This window comes from Limulus polyphemus, unplaced genomic scaffold (genome assembly GCF_000517525.1).
Source record: "Limulus polyphemus unplaced genomic scaffold, Limulus_polyphemus-2.1.2 Scaffold3824, whole genome shotgun sequence".
Lineage (NCBI taxonomy): Eukaryota > Metazoa > Arthropoda > Merostomata > Xiphosura > Limulidae > Limulus > Limulus polyphemus.
Window position 1 is genome coordinate 82,366 of NW_013669434.1, and position 16,090 is coordinate 98,455.

The window sequence follows — 16,090 nt, forward strand, 5'->3', positions numbered from 1 at the left end:
ACTTACACACAGACCAAACACTTCCTCTGGACTAATATCTGTTGCTGCCAAATTCAAAAGAACAGTTATTTGCAAGATTATAATATATAATAAGCACTTTCTATTGGTTATAAATATATATACATCAATTAAGGAGACATGGTTTCTGAAAAGAGCCTTGAAAGTTAAGGACAGATAAAAATGGCTTCTGTTGTGGGTTGGGAAAAGTTATATCTAGGCAAACAGGGAAGTAAGGAAATTGAATTGTACATATGACCTTGTAATTACTTTTACATTGTGTATATATTACTTAGACAGTGTAGTTGCTGTATTATTGAAGTTATACAAACTAAAAGGGGAAGTATTGAGAGCTTACATGCATCACCTGATAACAAGTGAAGGTTGAGAATTCTTTAAATATTTTATTTTGAAAATAATAAAACTTGAATAACATAAAAAGTTGAATTATAAACTATGTTCAGATGCTAATTTTGTTGACATATATTGATAATAAGGTTGTTTAAATTTTGAATGTAACTCTCTGAAGAGCCAGGTCTATACTTAAAGGGTTAAATGCCTTTTGTCATTTGCTGGCTGTTGTGACTACCAAAACATCCACTAATCTCTGTACACTTGACTCCCAATTTTAGGGTTAAGAACATGGTTATTTAAAGGGTATTAAAATGTTTGTTTTTTGTTTTATTGTTGTTACAAGTAGTAATGCTTGAGTAGTATTAAAATGTTTTAATTGCCTTTGTAGTATCTGGTAGAAGTGCTTAGTTTTTAAACTTACATGCTGTTTTCTTTCTTTCCTTCTTAAGTGTAACTTAACACTTTTTTTTAGTTTCTTTTTTTTGCATGTTTTTAGAATATACAGTGCTTTAAAAAATAATTTGTCAGAGAATCTGTATAATTTGTTTGGGTGGTGGTAAATCATTTTGTTAAGTGCTGATCACAATGTATTATGGTAATCATACTTATAGTATGAAGCCTTATAAGTGAACATTGACGAGGATGACTTGTATGTTTGGATAGCTCAGTTGGTAGACTACTGGTTATTGTTAGCCAGATGTCCTGGGTTGAAATCCTGTCCCTTTTCACTTATTGGCTTTTTCATGTAATATCTGATATTAAACTTCCAGTTTACACAAGAAAGATGAAAGTTGGGAATAAAAGCAAATAAGTAAATTTTTTGGAAAATCTGAATAAGAATTTAAAACTTTTAGTCATGAATGAGTGAGGAAACTATTTCTTAATTGGAATGTATATTTGTTAATATTAAATACTAAAATTTTTTAATCTTGCATTTGTGACCTAAATATACTAATATAACTTTCAGCTGTAACAAGTTTGTGCACCTGAGGATATATGAATGTGTCTATTAGTGGATTGTTTTATTAACATTTTTACTCAAGTTGTTGTTCTTTACCCATAGTTCATCCAGTATTACGCACTTACAAGAATCTCTGCATATCAGATATAAGTCTTTAAGAAAAATTGTGAGGGTGAAGCCACTGCAGGTTTTTTATTCTATTCAGTTTTTCTCTTTAATAACCTTTTCAATGTTTTTAAGGCTCATAATTTTTCTTGTATTTGTTTATGAGTTGTCATTTGCTTTTTTCTCCCATTTTTTGCTTACCGTCTTCGTCTTGTTCCGTCTTCCTGGTAACGTAGCCATAACAATTGGCCGCCTTGGTTACGTATGTCCCGAAGAAGTCGCCCCTATGTTACAGCAGTTTATACGCCCGTGGTGTGTAATGTTTTTTTATTTATTCTTTTTCAAACATTCAGACAAATTTTTTTCTTTTTTTTTCAATAATTAAAAAAATTTAGAGTTTAAATGGAATGTTCAGTATTATGTTAATAGTTTGTTTTCTAGATATTTTTTGGCTTTCTCTGTAGTGCAGTCCTGTACCTAATGTTCAACTAATTGCATATTATAGTTTTGGTTTTGTAACTCACATTTTCTCTTGTTAATGTGTGTTTTTTAGTTGTTGTTTTTCCTGTTTTAATTTTTAACAATACCCTAAAGTTTTGTTTCCTATATTTCATTTGAGTGTATTTAAAGTATTTATTTTGAAAAGTGGTGGGACCTATACAAAGTTAGAGTTTATAGTAATGAAGTATATTCTGAGTGAAGCTCTACTCAGTGTTATTTACTCAGATTCCATCATTCATTTGTCCACAAGGTAAAAGATATTCATACAAACAATTTTGTTTTTGCTACCAAGTACAAAGGTGATTAAGATGTTAAACCAGTTCTGTTAGGCAGAACATTGTATTTGAAATTGCCCAAGTCTTTTATAAATAGAGTCAATTTCAACAATTCACTAAAGATGTTCTACACAGTGAAATTATTTGACAATAAATAAAAAAAGGTAAAAGCTAGTGAGAGGGCAAAATTATAGATTTTGTTTAAATGCTTCAAGATGTATCTATATAGAAAAGAACTGGTAAGGTTAGTATGGATTTTGTGATACTTAACCCATTTTGGTCATTAAATTGTATGTTACTTTTCATCCTTATTGGATAGATATAAATAACCCTATGTGCAGGAAATGATACATCACTCACACATAGAAAAAGCATCTTGTTCAAAAATTATGAATGGTGAACAGATGGAGGGAGGGTAAGATGAAAGAAAAACTGATTGAAAAAGTATTGACTTGAGTTTAACACACACAGCTTATTTAATATACCTTAAAATAATAGTTCTGAAATTTGGATAATTGATTTTTTGGTGTACAAAAATAATTCACTACTAGATGATCTGGTGAATACACAGTAAATAGAAAAGTTCAAATGTAAGCAGGTTCAAACCTGCCCAGAAAAATCAGGAGTTTCAAATATGAAAGCAAGTATTTTGAAGAATGTCAAACTCAATTATTGAAGAACACATGAATAATTTTATTTAGTGGATTTTGAAATTTAATTGTTAAGTCATTATTGGAGTTCACCTATTTTGCACATACATAATTGAATATAACTTAATTTTTCAAAATTGGTTACACTGGTCTATCTGGTTATTGTTTTTAATTACTGGAAGATGCTGTCATAAATCAACTCCTAAGGAACCTTATACAAGACATAAGGTTAGATCTCTGTCAGTAATTTAGTTTGATTTTAAAAAGTGACTTAAATCAGGGATTGTTTGAACATATGGCAGAGACAAGAAAAAAATACTAATGGCAAGTTAATCTAAAAAATTTTATGATTTTCAGATAGTTTTGATGTTAGGCAAATAAATTTGAAAATTCATTAACTTATACATATGAGTGTTAGATTTCCTTTCAAGTCTTAGCATAAATGTTTGATCATTTTTGGGTTGTACAACTTGAAAGATGTAATTTGACCAATGTCAAATGTTCTTTAATTGAAATATGTGTACCATTATAAATCTTCTATCACTGTGAGTAACTGACATAAATAATCTTGAACATATTATGAAGTAAAGTTATCTTGAATAAAAAATAATGAGAAACAAATAACCCTTTCCTTAGTAGTAGAGCAATCTAACTAGTTAAGTGAATTTATGTCAGAGGTATTCAACAATTATAATTTTTAATGTTTAAAAGAAAAACTTGTGTGTTTCTGTATATATGTTCATATATAAAGTCTTATAAAGGTGTGTCAATAATAAAAATTAATAATATTTTTATGGCTAAAATAATTCAGAATCCCGTCTTCTCAAGTACTGTCATATAACAGCTTATCAAAGTTGTTCTTTCTGTTCTTGTTGATGTTATTTTCTTTAAAAAAAATTGAGACCCTCCAAACATTTTCTTGAAGCAAATTATGCTTAATTATATTTGTAGGCTTGTGTATAAAGAAATAATTAAATTTACACAGAGCTCAAGTCATAAATATAAGGTAATTTTTCTAAATGTTAGCTTAGGGGAATATTTTATGATCCAGTCTATAGAGGCATAAAGAAATAGTTCTCTGCTTAAATCAAATTGGCAAATTTTAAAATTTCTTCCCTGTAATTGTTTAAGGATGATGGTAAAGCACTAGCAAGGGAAAATTTGGTATAAATTCTGCTTTCCAAAGAAGGTGTGTATGTGTTCTGTACCATTAGCGTGTCTTGAGTGGTTAATGAAACAACTTCTTGTTTTTCTCTGTCAAGTTAGCTATAATGCTTATTGCTCACTTGTTTGGTAGAAAATGAGCATATTTGTAATTGATAATATTTTACAAGGATAGGGATGGCAGCAGAGAGGAGTTGAATTGACTAAAAACACTCAGGGAGGAGATATAGGGGAGGTGAGTGCCACAGGTGCTCTCAAAATAGGTTGGGTGTATGGAAGTCACCTAGGCTCCATTAATATCCCTGGTTAGGGTTTTGTCCCCTGGAAGTGAACAGCTTAACACAGAAATGCAGTCAGAGCCATTATCTGGAGCCTATTGCTCAGAGAAATGTGTTGTTAAAATATCATGAATATCAGCTAAGTTATCCATGAAACAATACTTTGGCTCATGAGATGTAATAAACAGAATTGAGACTCAAGATCTCAGGCTTCCAGTATTCTTTATTCTAAAACCAACTGGCAGATTTTCATTGCCTCAGCCAACTACCCTTTTTGCAAGTAACACAGACTTATTACAGTCACAATGTTCCAGTTACTAAGTTAAAATTACCACTGGGCACTACGGAAATAATGGAATTTTGATGTAGATTTATATTAAAATACTATTAGATCTAGTCTAGGACTTTTGGGTTAGGCATTAAGACCTTACAGGCTTACTAAGCATGCTTACAATGACGTTGTTGTTAAAACTAACTTTAGATTGTTTAGTTTTATGACTTACAACTAAGTTACGTTGTTATAGACTAAGTCATTCACATTTTTAAGCCTATTACTGACAAAATAAAGTGAACATTGATCTAGATCGAGTTTTATTACTTTCATGACTGTGTACAGGAATTACTTTGAAGGGATCATTGCTAAATTGACATGTTAATTGTGCATAAAACACTTATGAAAATCTCGCATGTTCAACTACAACAACACATCTGCTATGATGTAATGCATCCTTTACTTCAGAAAACTACCAATCAACTATATCTTTAATGCTGCTCTACAATTGTCACAGTTTTTCTGAAGTTGCATATCGGTAAATGTTCGTCTGAATATTCCAAAGTCCGTCCAATGGTTTTGGGTATTGAAATTAAATGAAGTCGAATTTTTTATTTTACAAATTTAATTTTTTTTCAATTGATGGAAATCTGTCCTCGGAAAGAACTCTGCCTTTCCTAAGGATATTGTCCCTACAAGTCACTGTTTAGAAAAAGACATTCTTTAAACTATTTGGCGCAAACTCAGGTTCTGTTAAATGGTAAACTACATTTGGATACCATTACTAAAACTTTTATGATGTGCTAGTAAATGTTTATGAAATAAAATGAACCCTCTCTTAGAATGCTGTACATGAAAGCAACTTGTTCATGTATCAAAATTAATACAGACAAACAAGGATATTTTTGGTTGGTGTTGCAGTTTTGCTAGTTTACATTTCAGAAGGAAGATCTGCAGATTCTTATTGTCAAGTATCAGTCAAGATTCTGGGTAGAGAAGGATAATATAAGATTGTTCCACTTACTGGTGCCATGCTGGTTTTGTGACACCAATTTGAGCTGCATGACATACCAAGGCTAAATATCAGGAAATGGGGATGGCAACTAGCATGTGGTCCAGTTGGCTAGACTTTTACCATCTGGCATTTGCAGTGCAATTTTGCTAGCAGTGGGATTAAGATTACTGTACCTGAGTGTTGCTCATTAGAGGTAATAATAAAATAGAAAACACAAACTTTGGATTTTTTTTTTCTACTTTCCCTTCAATGATTAACATAAATATTGGGCCAATTGGCTTCTAATGCTTCATTAACTTTTGACATTTATACCATAACTTTTAATAATAAAATGCTTTTTTAGTGTAGGATTGTCATCAGCAATGGGATACTGTAGACTTTTGATCCAAGCACTTGTGGGCTAGATACACTGGTTTCCAAAAAAAACAACAAGCATCATTTAACTCTTGTGAAATGGTTAAAATAGAAACTCTTAAATGTAATGAAAATGAGGTTTTGTTGTTTGAAATTATGTGAAGAGAAAACATGACACAATATTTCTATGTAAATAGGGTATACACATTTAATTCATGAAATAATTGATACACTTAACAGTTAATCTTAGAAATGAATAATGTGGTTACTGGTAGTAATCCTGTAGCCATAATTTTTTATTGGCTTCAGAAGTTTGACTGTACTGGTTTCTTCTCATGCCTTAGGATTTAGTACACATTGTGATATGACTAGTACTTTGAAAAGCACCAAGGATGCTGAATTAAGGTATAAAAATTAATGGGCATATATATACCCATCCACACAATCCAAAGATGATAAAAGACTACAGAAGAGATTGTGTGTAAATTTAATTTTCTTTGCACTTCAGGTGTTTATTTCAAACATCACTGCTACAAGGTTTTGAACATAAGGTTTATTTTAAAAGATTTCTTCCTTTCTACACATTTTATGCTAAGTAACAGACAGATTTTTTGTCCTTTTTAATTAAATGTTGCTGTTTAGCAGAGTACAAAATGGGTAGGACTTCAAAAATTATTTATATAATGAAATACTTTCATCAGAAGTATGGGAAAATATTAATTATCATTCCTGAATTCAAATTTTTGCTATAATGCATAGATTTAACTACAAAATGATACCTAAATAGGTGGGCCCACTAGACCAGTTTGGTAACTTAAGGGTTAAGGTATTTGAGAATTTTAAAATTTTTTTAAAATGTATATTTTATCTGTATAACTCATTCTTATGTAAACACATTTTAAGGAGCTTCTTAAAATATTTTTTCCCTGTAATTTAAGGTGTGCTTCTCTTCGTAACATTCGGGACAATGAAGAGAAAGATTCTGCCTTCCGAGGAATTTGTAGCATGATTGGAGTTAATCCTGGAGGTGTAGTGCAGGACTTCATCTTTTTCTGTGATGCAGTGGCATCATGGGTTAATCCCAAGGCAGACCTTAAGCAGATGTTCTATGAGGTATGTCTTTCAAGTAATAAGATATTTTTTTTTAAATAACTGTTCGTGGTGCTCTTTAAGTTCAACAATAATAGCTGAATCTAAAATATCCATGGACCCCTAGCTCACATTTTGCCAAGGTTTAATGAAATAAAATTATGATTATTGATTAATATATACATTTTTTGTATTGAAGGTTGTGAATGTTTTGGAATTTGAAATTTGTTTAGGGTTAAGAAGCTAGATGCAGTTGTGATGTTTAGAACTCTAACATTTGCTTACAATGTAGATAGTTTTTACATTAGACAGTAATCAGTACAATGTGTATCTTCACTTTTTTAGATTTTTCATGGATTTAAAAACCAGGTTGGTGAAGCTAACTGGAAGCGGTTTTCTGAACAACTTCCAGCTCCTTTGAAAGAACGACTGCTAGCTAATTATGGTGTCTGAGGTAAAGCCTTTTTTGTTAAAAGATTGTTGTCTGATACAAACTGGTCAGTTGTACAATAGGTACTGTACTACTGTAATAACTTGATAAAATGTCAATACTCGTAGTCTTTCCTTTTGCTGCAAGTTATTTTTTTTAGTGTGATGTTCTTCTGTATCTCCACCTCCCATTGGAAAGATGAGATATAGTTCCGAACAGAAAAAATCGTTTTGAAGTTCAAGAGTGTGTTATTTCAAAAAGATGGTTATATCATCATGAGTACAACACAAACCTTGTACCATATCATTTTTCTCTGTTGTATCCTGTATTTCTGTAGTTGGTTATAGAAAAAATGATTACATTCATCAAGCAGTTGAAATTTTTGCAATATGAGCCCATCACAGTATGGATTTCTGTTTTGTTATTTCTGATACCTAATATTTACTAGTAATTTAGTGGTGTTGTATGTTTATATTATTAAAATTTTAAGTCAATTCACATGTGATGAAGAGTAATGTGATATATCAGTTTACATGCATTTAATCTTGATATTTTGTTTTTTTTTCTTCCTTTACTAGGACTTTCTACTAAACCATTGAAAGTATCAGGAGAACAGAACATAATTAGCGAACCCCATTGGGGTAGGGGACAATTCTTCATGCTAGGGGAAGGGGCAGGGCATCAATGGGAAGAGGGATGGGATGTTAGGTTAAGAAATTGCTTTGTTGTGTATATTTATAGGTAATCTACAAGAATATAACACTTCAATGACAGCCGTTTAGTTTTTAGGAAGTTCTTATTTTGGGGTGTGGTATGACATGCCAGATATCCTCTGTGGATTAGTCTTGATTAGGTAATTTTATAGTTAATTATTGCAATAGAATCTGCTAAGTGGCTGTCTCTAGGCTTGAAAGCAGGTTCTCAACACTAGTAGTTAAGTTTTTGTTGTAAGTCCATACTAAAATAGGTTTAAGTTAGCAAGTAAGAATCACATATTCTGAGGAACAAAGCTGTGGTTGAGTCCTTCTCCCCAGGAGAATATATATATATATATATATATATATATATCTAGAGAGAGAGGGCTAGGATATTAAATATTTACTTTTAGTAATTATTTCAAATATGATCTATTAAATATTTAGATGTTAAGAAAATTATTAGTCGTGGAAAGTCCAGCCATTCAAGAAAGAATGTAATAGAAACCTAAGCTACAGTTCCTCAGAAAGTGTTTGTTTGTAGCCTCATTCTTGTCATGATAGCCTCACCCCCACTTCATTTTGTCTACATGTGCTGTCTACGTGTTGACGTCAAGTGCCTTATGTTCCTGTCTTGTTCCCCATTAGCACATTTTTTGGGGAGGGGGAGCAAAGTGGGTAAGGGAGGTTTGCTCAACTCAGTTAAATATTTTATTCTGGGGAGTTAGGTAATTAAATAGTTGGAGGGCAGGTAAATGAGCCTTCAGCAGTATATTATGTACATGTGATAAAGTAGCACTTAAAAGTGGGTACAAAACTTGTCACAAGCTCTTCACTCCTCAAGGTGAGTGTAGGTTGTGAGTTATAATAGCTGTAAATTAATTTGTTATAAGTGAGTATAATAAGTTTCTTCTTCAGAAGTTCAACTAAAACCAACACTTGCGTGTATTCCAAAGCCAGTACCCCAAAGAGAAATCATATTAGTTGGTGATATAAATGAAGGATAAGAGCAGCTGTGAGTGTATTTTCAGCGTAGTTTTTTAAAATTTAAGCTGTAATATTAGTAGCATTATTCTTGAAGTTCAATAATAATGGAAAGCCTAAAACTACATTAAAATAGGTGGGAGTTGTATGATGATCAAAATGTTTGGGCAGTGTTTGAACTTTGAGATTGTATTTGGACAAAGTCAATCGTGCATGATAAAGAGGTTTTACTATCATAGAACTAATCATTGAACTTCTAACCAGTGTTCTCAGCATAGTGAAAAATTTATTTCAGATGGTACAGGTGTACCTCTTACGTACAATCATTTTTACTGTACAAGATACTTTTTACAAAAAACTATTAGTTTTTTTTAATTGTAGAATATGCTTTACCAGAGTTAATGTGATGGAAGTTAAATTTTATTCATGCTGCCAAAATATAATTTTAAACGAGCTTTTGCATAACCAGTCTGAGAGTAGTAATTTTAAATTGATGTAATACTTTTAGCAGGAGAAGGAATAGGTAGGTTTTATTTGTTAAAAATGTGTAAAATCATGTCTTAGCTAAAGGTTTGAGAGCTATTTGTATTGGTGATATTTGGTTGAAGTACTGTACTTAATTCTTCCAGATAATGATGAGCTGTTTCTAGATGACCTCACAGTAATGCTCATTTATAAAGTTTTTAGGTGCTGGTGCACCATTATGCTGGTCAGAAGTGATATTTTTTTTAGGCTGTGATGTAATACATTATTGTTTTTTTTTTCTTATAATTGATCGCGTATGAAAAAGGGTGGGTGGGTGGGTGACTGTGTGTGTAACCCCATCTGTATGCTTTTCTCTGTGTGTGTGTGTGTGTGCATGCATGTGTTCTTCAGTATGAGTGAATATCTTACACTTGATGCATCTTCATTACCAATTCCGATACAACTAAAACATTGTAATAAATCATTGCTAGCCAATAAGAGAAACGTCCAGAAATTTTTCTTACAAAAAATAATACAATCACACATTTTTTGTAAAAGTATTCTCTGCTGAAATAGAGGTATATATAATGCATAGTCATGTTAACAAACTTGCTTTATATGTATGTCACTTTTCACAATAAGTTTCAGTTTTTGATTGTTTTAAGCTTAATTTTCCAATTTCAGTTAGCTTGTATCAAGCTAGTGATAATTAAAAATGAATTTTAGCAAAAGTTTGGTAACGATGATTTTTTGTTTTTTTAATGTGATTCAAAAGTGTACAGAAACATAATTTTTAGTTAATATGAAAAGTGGAGTTTGTTTATTACAAATATACAGGCAGACGTGGTTAAACAGAAGAACAAAATTTTCATATTATTTGAACTGATGTAGTATCATCATTTTTGTTTTAATACTGTGAATAATTTTGTAACTTCCCTATTACAGTGTTTATTTGTTTTTAAAAGCACTGGACATCCTTCTGTTAGAAAGATAAATTTTGATATTATAATTTGAGGTAACCCCCCCTCCAAAAAAAAAGTTAGGACGTGGTAGTGTCAAATTAGCTACTTTCCTTTTGAAGATTAAGTAGTTGAAAATGATTTTTAGGAAGTGGAAGTTAAAATATGCTGAATTGGCAGGTTTAATAAAGCTGGTCACATTTTAATAGCTGATTTTCTTATAGTTCCTCTTAAAATTTATGGTTGAATTAACAAATGGTTTGCATTACACCTTGTTCTAATCTATAAACAGGACTCATTTAACCAAGCATTTAAAATATTTTCTGTAGTAACTAGCATCCTTGAACAATATTAGCTACATTTCTTCTGTAGTCATTAGAATTTATGGCTAGTAGCTTTTGATAGATGTGTAGGAAAAGTTCATCCTTAAATTACACTAGTCCCTTTCCAATATAAACCAGTCATTTAAATTATAAAAGTAACTTTTGTGTGAAAAATGCAGTGGTTGCTTTCAATTAACTTAAAGCAATGTTTATTTTTATTAGTGTTTAACAAGTGCAATGTATTATGGACAGCACCAGTAACAGAGGCCACATAAATAAAACTTTAAAGTTAGTCTGTAATCATATATACTAATGTTAATTTTAATATTGTAAAATATATAAATAAGTATTTTGTAGGATAATAGATGTATTGAATTCTGTTGCTGCTGGGTTTGACATTTGATAGCAGTAAAATAAGGTTGTCTATTTCACATTGCATGTTGAAAAAATATTAATGTTTTATGTCATTGTGCTGGAATGAATGGGTGTTCTCATCACTGTTATCATGTTAGGCTGTTAAACTCTCCAGACCTTGGGGCCATAATTGTAAGTACTACTTTAAGGAAATTATAGCTGTAAGTTTAACTTAAGTACAAATTGTTGATTAATGTATCAGCTGTATTTGGAAAAATTTGCTTGTTTTAGATCAATAAACTTAGTTGTTCTGTGAAGCTTGCTTCTCTTTGTTAAGTTGAGAGATGTTATGGACCCAGAACTGAGACTTCCTCACCCCAAACACCTGCACTGTTCATTAAATTTAGCATACAAGCTTTATTGTTGAACATACTACTACATGATCTCTCAGATCATTACATACATGATGCCATTTTATATCAGAAAGAAGGACAAAAAATATGTTTGCATTGAGATTTTTGTATGTCTTTACATGAATTTAAGTACTTAGCTCATCCCCCAGTAGCAAGTAATAGAATTAGTCACTTTTTCAGGAATGCAGAACTTTCTTATTTCCTTTGGTTTTTCTTGTAATGATTCATTGTTTGGAAAAGTATTCCTTACTCCCCACAGGGTTTGGTTTCATGGTATCATCTCCAGGTTTCCAGCCAGCAGGACACACTATATGAAGAATGTTTTATTTACATAATGAGTGAATGAACACAAACTCTGTGTTAAAGAAATTATAAATACAATCAAGAACACAAACTAAATTACCAACTCTGAAAATTATACTGTATTGTACTCGATATAAGAAAGTAGCAAAATAGTTGTCTGAATTTAAAGTGAGATCTTAAAAGATTTAGAGTAAGACTGACCTTCTCCATGTTTGTCAGTGAACTGGAATGCCTGTACCAAACGTAAAGTTTCATCCACTGATCGGCCAACAGGAAGGTCGTTGACAGTTATCTGTCTCAATTTCTGATGCTCATCAATTATGAAAAGCCCTCTGCACATATGGTAAAAACAAATAGCTATAGCTGTTTTGTGGTCAGTTACATTTAATTGTTCAAAAATAAGAAAAACCTTAAGTTATGATAAACTAGTCTTAGTAGTTCATAAAGAAAACACTTACCTGAATGCTATACCTTCATCCTCTTTCAAGACACCATAAGCTCTAGCAATATCCAAGTTCTTATCTGCCAACAAAGGTATTTTCATATTTCCTAAGCCACCTTCCTTTCTTGGAGTGTTCACCCTTGTGAAGACAAAATTGTTTTAAAACTAAGATTTTGTAGCTATTTCACAATGATGTATACTAAGATGTTAACATGATATCATTAAATTCAATCAGCCTTAGTTATGGATGAACTGTGAATTTTTTTAAAAGAGTGTTTGAAAGTCACTTTGTTATAAAACTAGACAGTTCTTAATTAGATACCTATTTCTTTGCAAGATTGTTTTCAACAGACTGAATTGCAGTAAAGCCAAGCAAAAAATATAAAATTAGTTCACTCTTCTAGTGATTGGTATGATTAATTATTCTTATAAATTATTTTAGTAAAATAACAAAGATCAAGCTTAGGTATTTGGGTTTTGAGGTGGATGCTGTGGTAAATAACACAAAAATCGTAACATAACATTATTACAGTATTCAATATTAACTCACCAAAAGTTTTGTATGAGCTTTAAGAATTCAATATGTATATAGTTAAAACATGATATAAGCAAGTAATGAATCACTCAAGAATTAGTTTTACCTACCAGGCTAGATGACTAAAGTGGCTGTCTGTAGAGCAAGCTACAACTTCACATCCAATATTCTTAAACTCCTCCACTCTGTCACTAAATGATATGATCTCAGTGGGACACACAAAGGTACTGTCAACAAAAAATAGTCTAGTTAATGTATTAAGTCATTTGAGCTTGTAGATCACTGAAATAAAAGGAATGATTGAATGTAACTGTCAAGATTTTTGCAATATTTGTGAAAGATAATAAATGTATAACACTTAAATAATAGTAACATTATGGACCTGATAATTTCCGAAGAAAACAAAAGTACAATGCTTTTAAACCATCTAGTTTCTTTCACAAACTAAACTTTGGAATTATGTGGTAACTTGTACCCTATTTTCACTTTTATTGAGATATTTATTTCAACCTAACGACCATCAAATGTTATATGACTATCTTACACTATTAAGTTGTATAAAAACAGCTGTATGTTGAAATATTTTGCCTCAAAGGAAATGTTTTACAATCTTATAAACTTACAAGTCTAGTGGGTAGAAGAATAAAACTAGATATTTTCCTTTGTAGTCTGAAAGCTTGATTTCCTTGAATTCACCATCTACTATAGCTGTCCCTCTGAAGTCTGGGGCAGGCTTGGTAAGAGCAGGAAGCTTTCCAGTCATGATTTTGTGTTATTTCCTGGAGAGAAAAAGTATAGTTAACTTGTAGCCTTTAACTCATTCCTTGTTAGTAAATAAACATATAGAAAATATGTACCTTACAATGGTGTCTCATGAGATTAGCCTTATAAAGAAATAAATGTGTGTGTGATCCCTTTAGTTTCACCTCCCCATGAGACTATAAGGATGCAGTTATATCTGAAATTTAAAGTTTTTGCTTATGAGAGGGGAAAGAACAGCACAAAAAGAAACCATGCAGGCTTCATGGTTGTACTTCAAACATGCACACAAAGGAATAAGATATAATTTTTTGTCTGATAACTGATTTTGACAATATACATAAATTACCTTAAGCACAGAAATTGAAACACTCAGAATTAAATTGGCTTTCAAACATCAGTTACTGTGAATTAATTTCACTGACAGCTATATCAGAAAATCAACCTTCAATTTGTTACCGATGGGGGTAATTTACGACTCAACTCGTTGCTTTATTATATATATATATATATATTGTCACGTGACGCTGGTAACACTTTACTAGTTTCTAGAAGAATTGGGGAACATCACGAATATCCTAGTATTTGCTAGACGCCCTCTATTTTTGTATATAAGCCCGGCAAGTGAAGCGGAGACAATAATAGCAGACAGAGAAATATAGAGACAGATAATCGGGTCAAGTTGTAAGCAAAGTGCGTGAATCGTTGTGTGTTAAAGAAAAATGACTGTGGAAATTAAGTGTATTGCAAAGTTGTATTGAGAAAGAATAACCTAGTTTTATTTAAGAAGGGACTTTTATCTCTGAACTTCTTCCGAGAGAATTTTTACGGGAAATTAACAAACGACCAGAGCCGTAACGGATTGGTGTCAGAGTGGGAGAAAAAAAAAATGGAAACGAGAGGTGGCAAATCCAACTACAGCTTAACAGATTTGATGGCAGCTCGAACAGCAAAATAAACAAGAGAGATTACAGCAGTTGTTGGGGGAAAAAGAAATGAAACAGGAAGAAAGTATCCAACAGTTGCAGGAAAGTCAGCAACAACTACAGGAAAGTCAAAAACATTAGTAAATTTCAAAGTGAATTAAGTACATTAAAGGAGGATATATTAGCCATCGACCTAATCAGCCTCAGACAACAGGAAGCCCTTTCCAGACCCCGCAACTAAACCCTAATGCAGACATCTTCAGTCCTGTCAGAAGTCACATTCCAAATACGAGTGTCAGCAGAAGGCGTGATCTAGTAAGAAGGAAGCCACAGGAATTCGATGGGAAGGCACTGTGGGAAAGACCAAAGGGAAGTCTCCTAAGTCTCCAGGAAATGTCCTGGACCGTGATAACGCCAAAGCCTGTTGGCATGCACCACTTTTGGCTTACCTCGCCGACCACATTTGATTTGGAAAGTCACGTCTGAAAGATGATCTACTATGTCATATGGGCCTTCCCATGGAGAAGACAACTTAGGAGACTTCCCTTTGGTCTTTCTGGGATTATACAAACATACCTTGTCTCCTGGTTCAAGGCTGACTTCAGTAGATCTCTTATCATAAGATAGCTTCATCGAATCAGCAGACATTTTCAAGTTTGAACACACTTAATGGTGAATATCATCTATCCTTTCCGATAACACTTCCACAAACTCTGACATATTCACAGGCGACTCTTCATAAGGTGGGCATCCCTTATGCTTGGGTCCCATTTTAGCACTACGTGTATTGCATGTCCTGCACCATTCTTCCACATCTTGCTTCATACCTATCCAGTAAAATCTTTGTCGTAGGTGACTCAATGTCTTCTTAATTCCGAGATGTCCTCCTGTTAAAGTATCATGGGATTGACGCAGCACAACTTCCCGTAACTTTCTCAGTATAACCATTTGCCAAGTCGTCAATTTCCCATCTCCAGACAAGAATACCCTCTTCAAGGTTTAACTGGTCCCATTGTGCCCAATAGTGCTTTGTCACAGGGCTTAGACTAGACACTTTCTCCCAAGCAGGGTGCAAAACACTTGTTTTTAGGAAATCAATTATAGGTTTCAAATCTTGGTCTTTCTCCTGTTCTGTTTTGATATCTATATTTGGTTCCACTTAATCATCAACTTCTTCAGTCACTTTGATGGCACCTAATTAGTTCAACCTCTCTTTTAACAGTTACCAGAACTTGGCCTTTGTTGTTCCCAAATGTCATTTTATCAAAATCAATCACAAACTTCCTCGGTAATAGATAGTCCAATCCTAATATGCATTCGTCTTCAATGTCAGCCAAGTATACTTTCTGTTTGTCCTTTATGCCCATGAGCTCTATAGTTACCCACACTGGTCCCCACAACCCTGCAGAATGTCCTGTCACACCACAAAGCTTCTGTATGGCTTCTGGTACTCCTTCGTGATATAACATTATGATGCTCACTAGGGTT

At 32.5% G+C, this 16,090-nt stretch overlaps 2 protein-coding genes across 2 annotated transcripts in view; one reads left to right on the top strand and one right to left on the bottom strand.

Moving 5' to 3' along the window:
• The window catches only part of LOC106470105 (transportin-1-like), a 57,715-nt gene extending 46,174 nt beyond the window's left edge, over positions 1–11,541 (top strand). Inside the window, exons 18-21 of the mRNA XM_022398676.1 lie at positions 1,654–1,729; positions 6,864–7,038; positions 7,360–7,468; positions 8,023–11,541. Coding sequence (XP_022254384.1) covers positions 1,654–1,729; positions 6,864–7,038; positions 7,360–7,467 — 359 coding nt within the window. The 3' untranslated portion in view covers position 7,468; positions 8,023–11,541. The remainder of the gene's footprint in view (positions 1–1,653; positions 1,730–6,863; positions 7,039–7,359; positions 7,469–8,022) is intronic.
• Positions 11,542–11,615: 74 nt separating this feature from the next.
• LOC106470106 (peroxiredoxin 1-like) overlaps positions 11,616–16,090 on the bottom strand; it is a 6,215-nt gene continuing 1,740 nt past the window's right edge. Inside the window, exons 2-6 of the mRNA XM_013930633.2 lie at positions 13,541–13,696; positions 13,028–13,144; positions 12,399–12,521; positions 12,142–12,272; positions 11,616–11,944 (exon numbers count right to left, since the gene is read on the bottom strand). Coding sequence (XP_013786087.1) covers positions 11,862–11,944; positions 12,142–12,272; positions 12,399–12,521; positions 13,028–13,144; positions 13,541–13,680 — 594 coding nt within the window. The 5' untranslated portion in view covers positions 13,681–13,696 and the 3' untranslated portion in view covers positions 11,616–11,861. The remainder of the gene's footprint in view (positions 11,945–12,141; positions 12,273–12,398; positions 12,522–13,027; positions 13,145–13,540; positions 13,697–16,090) is intronic.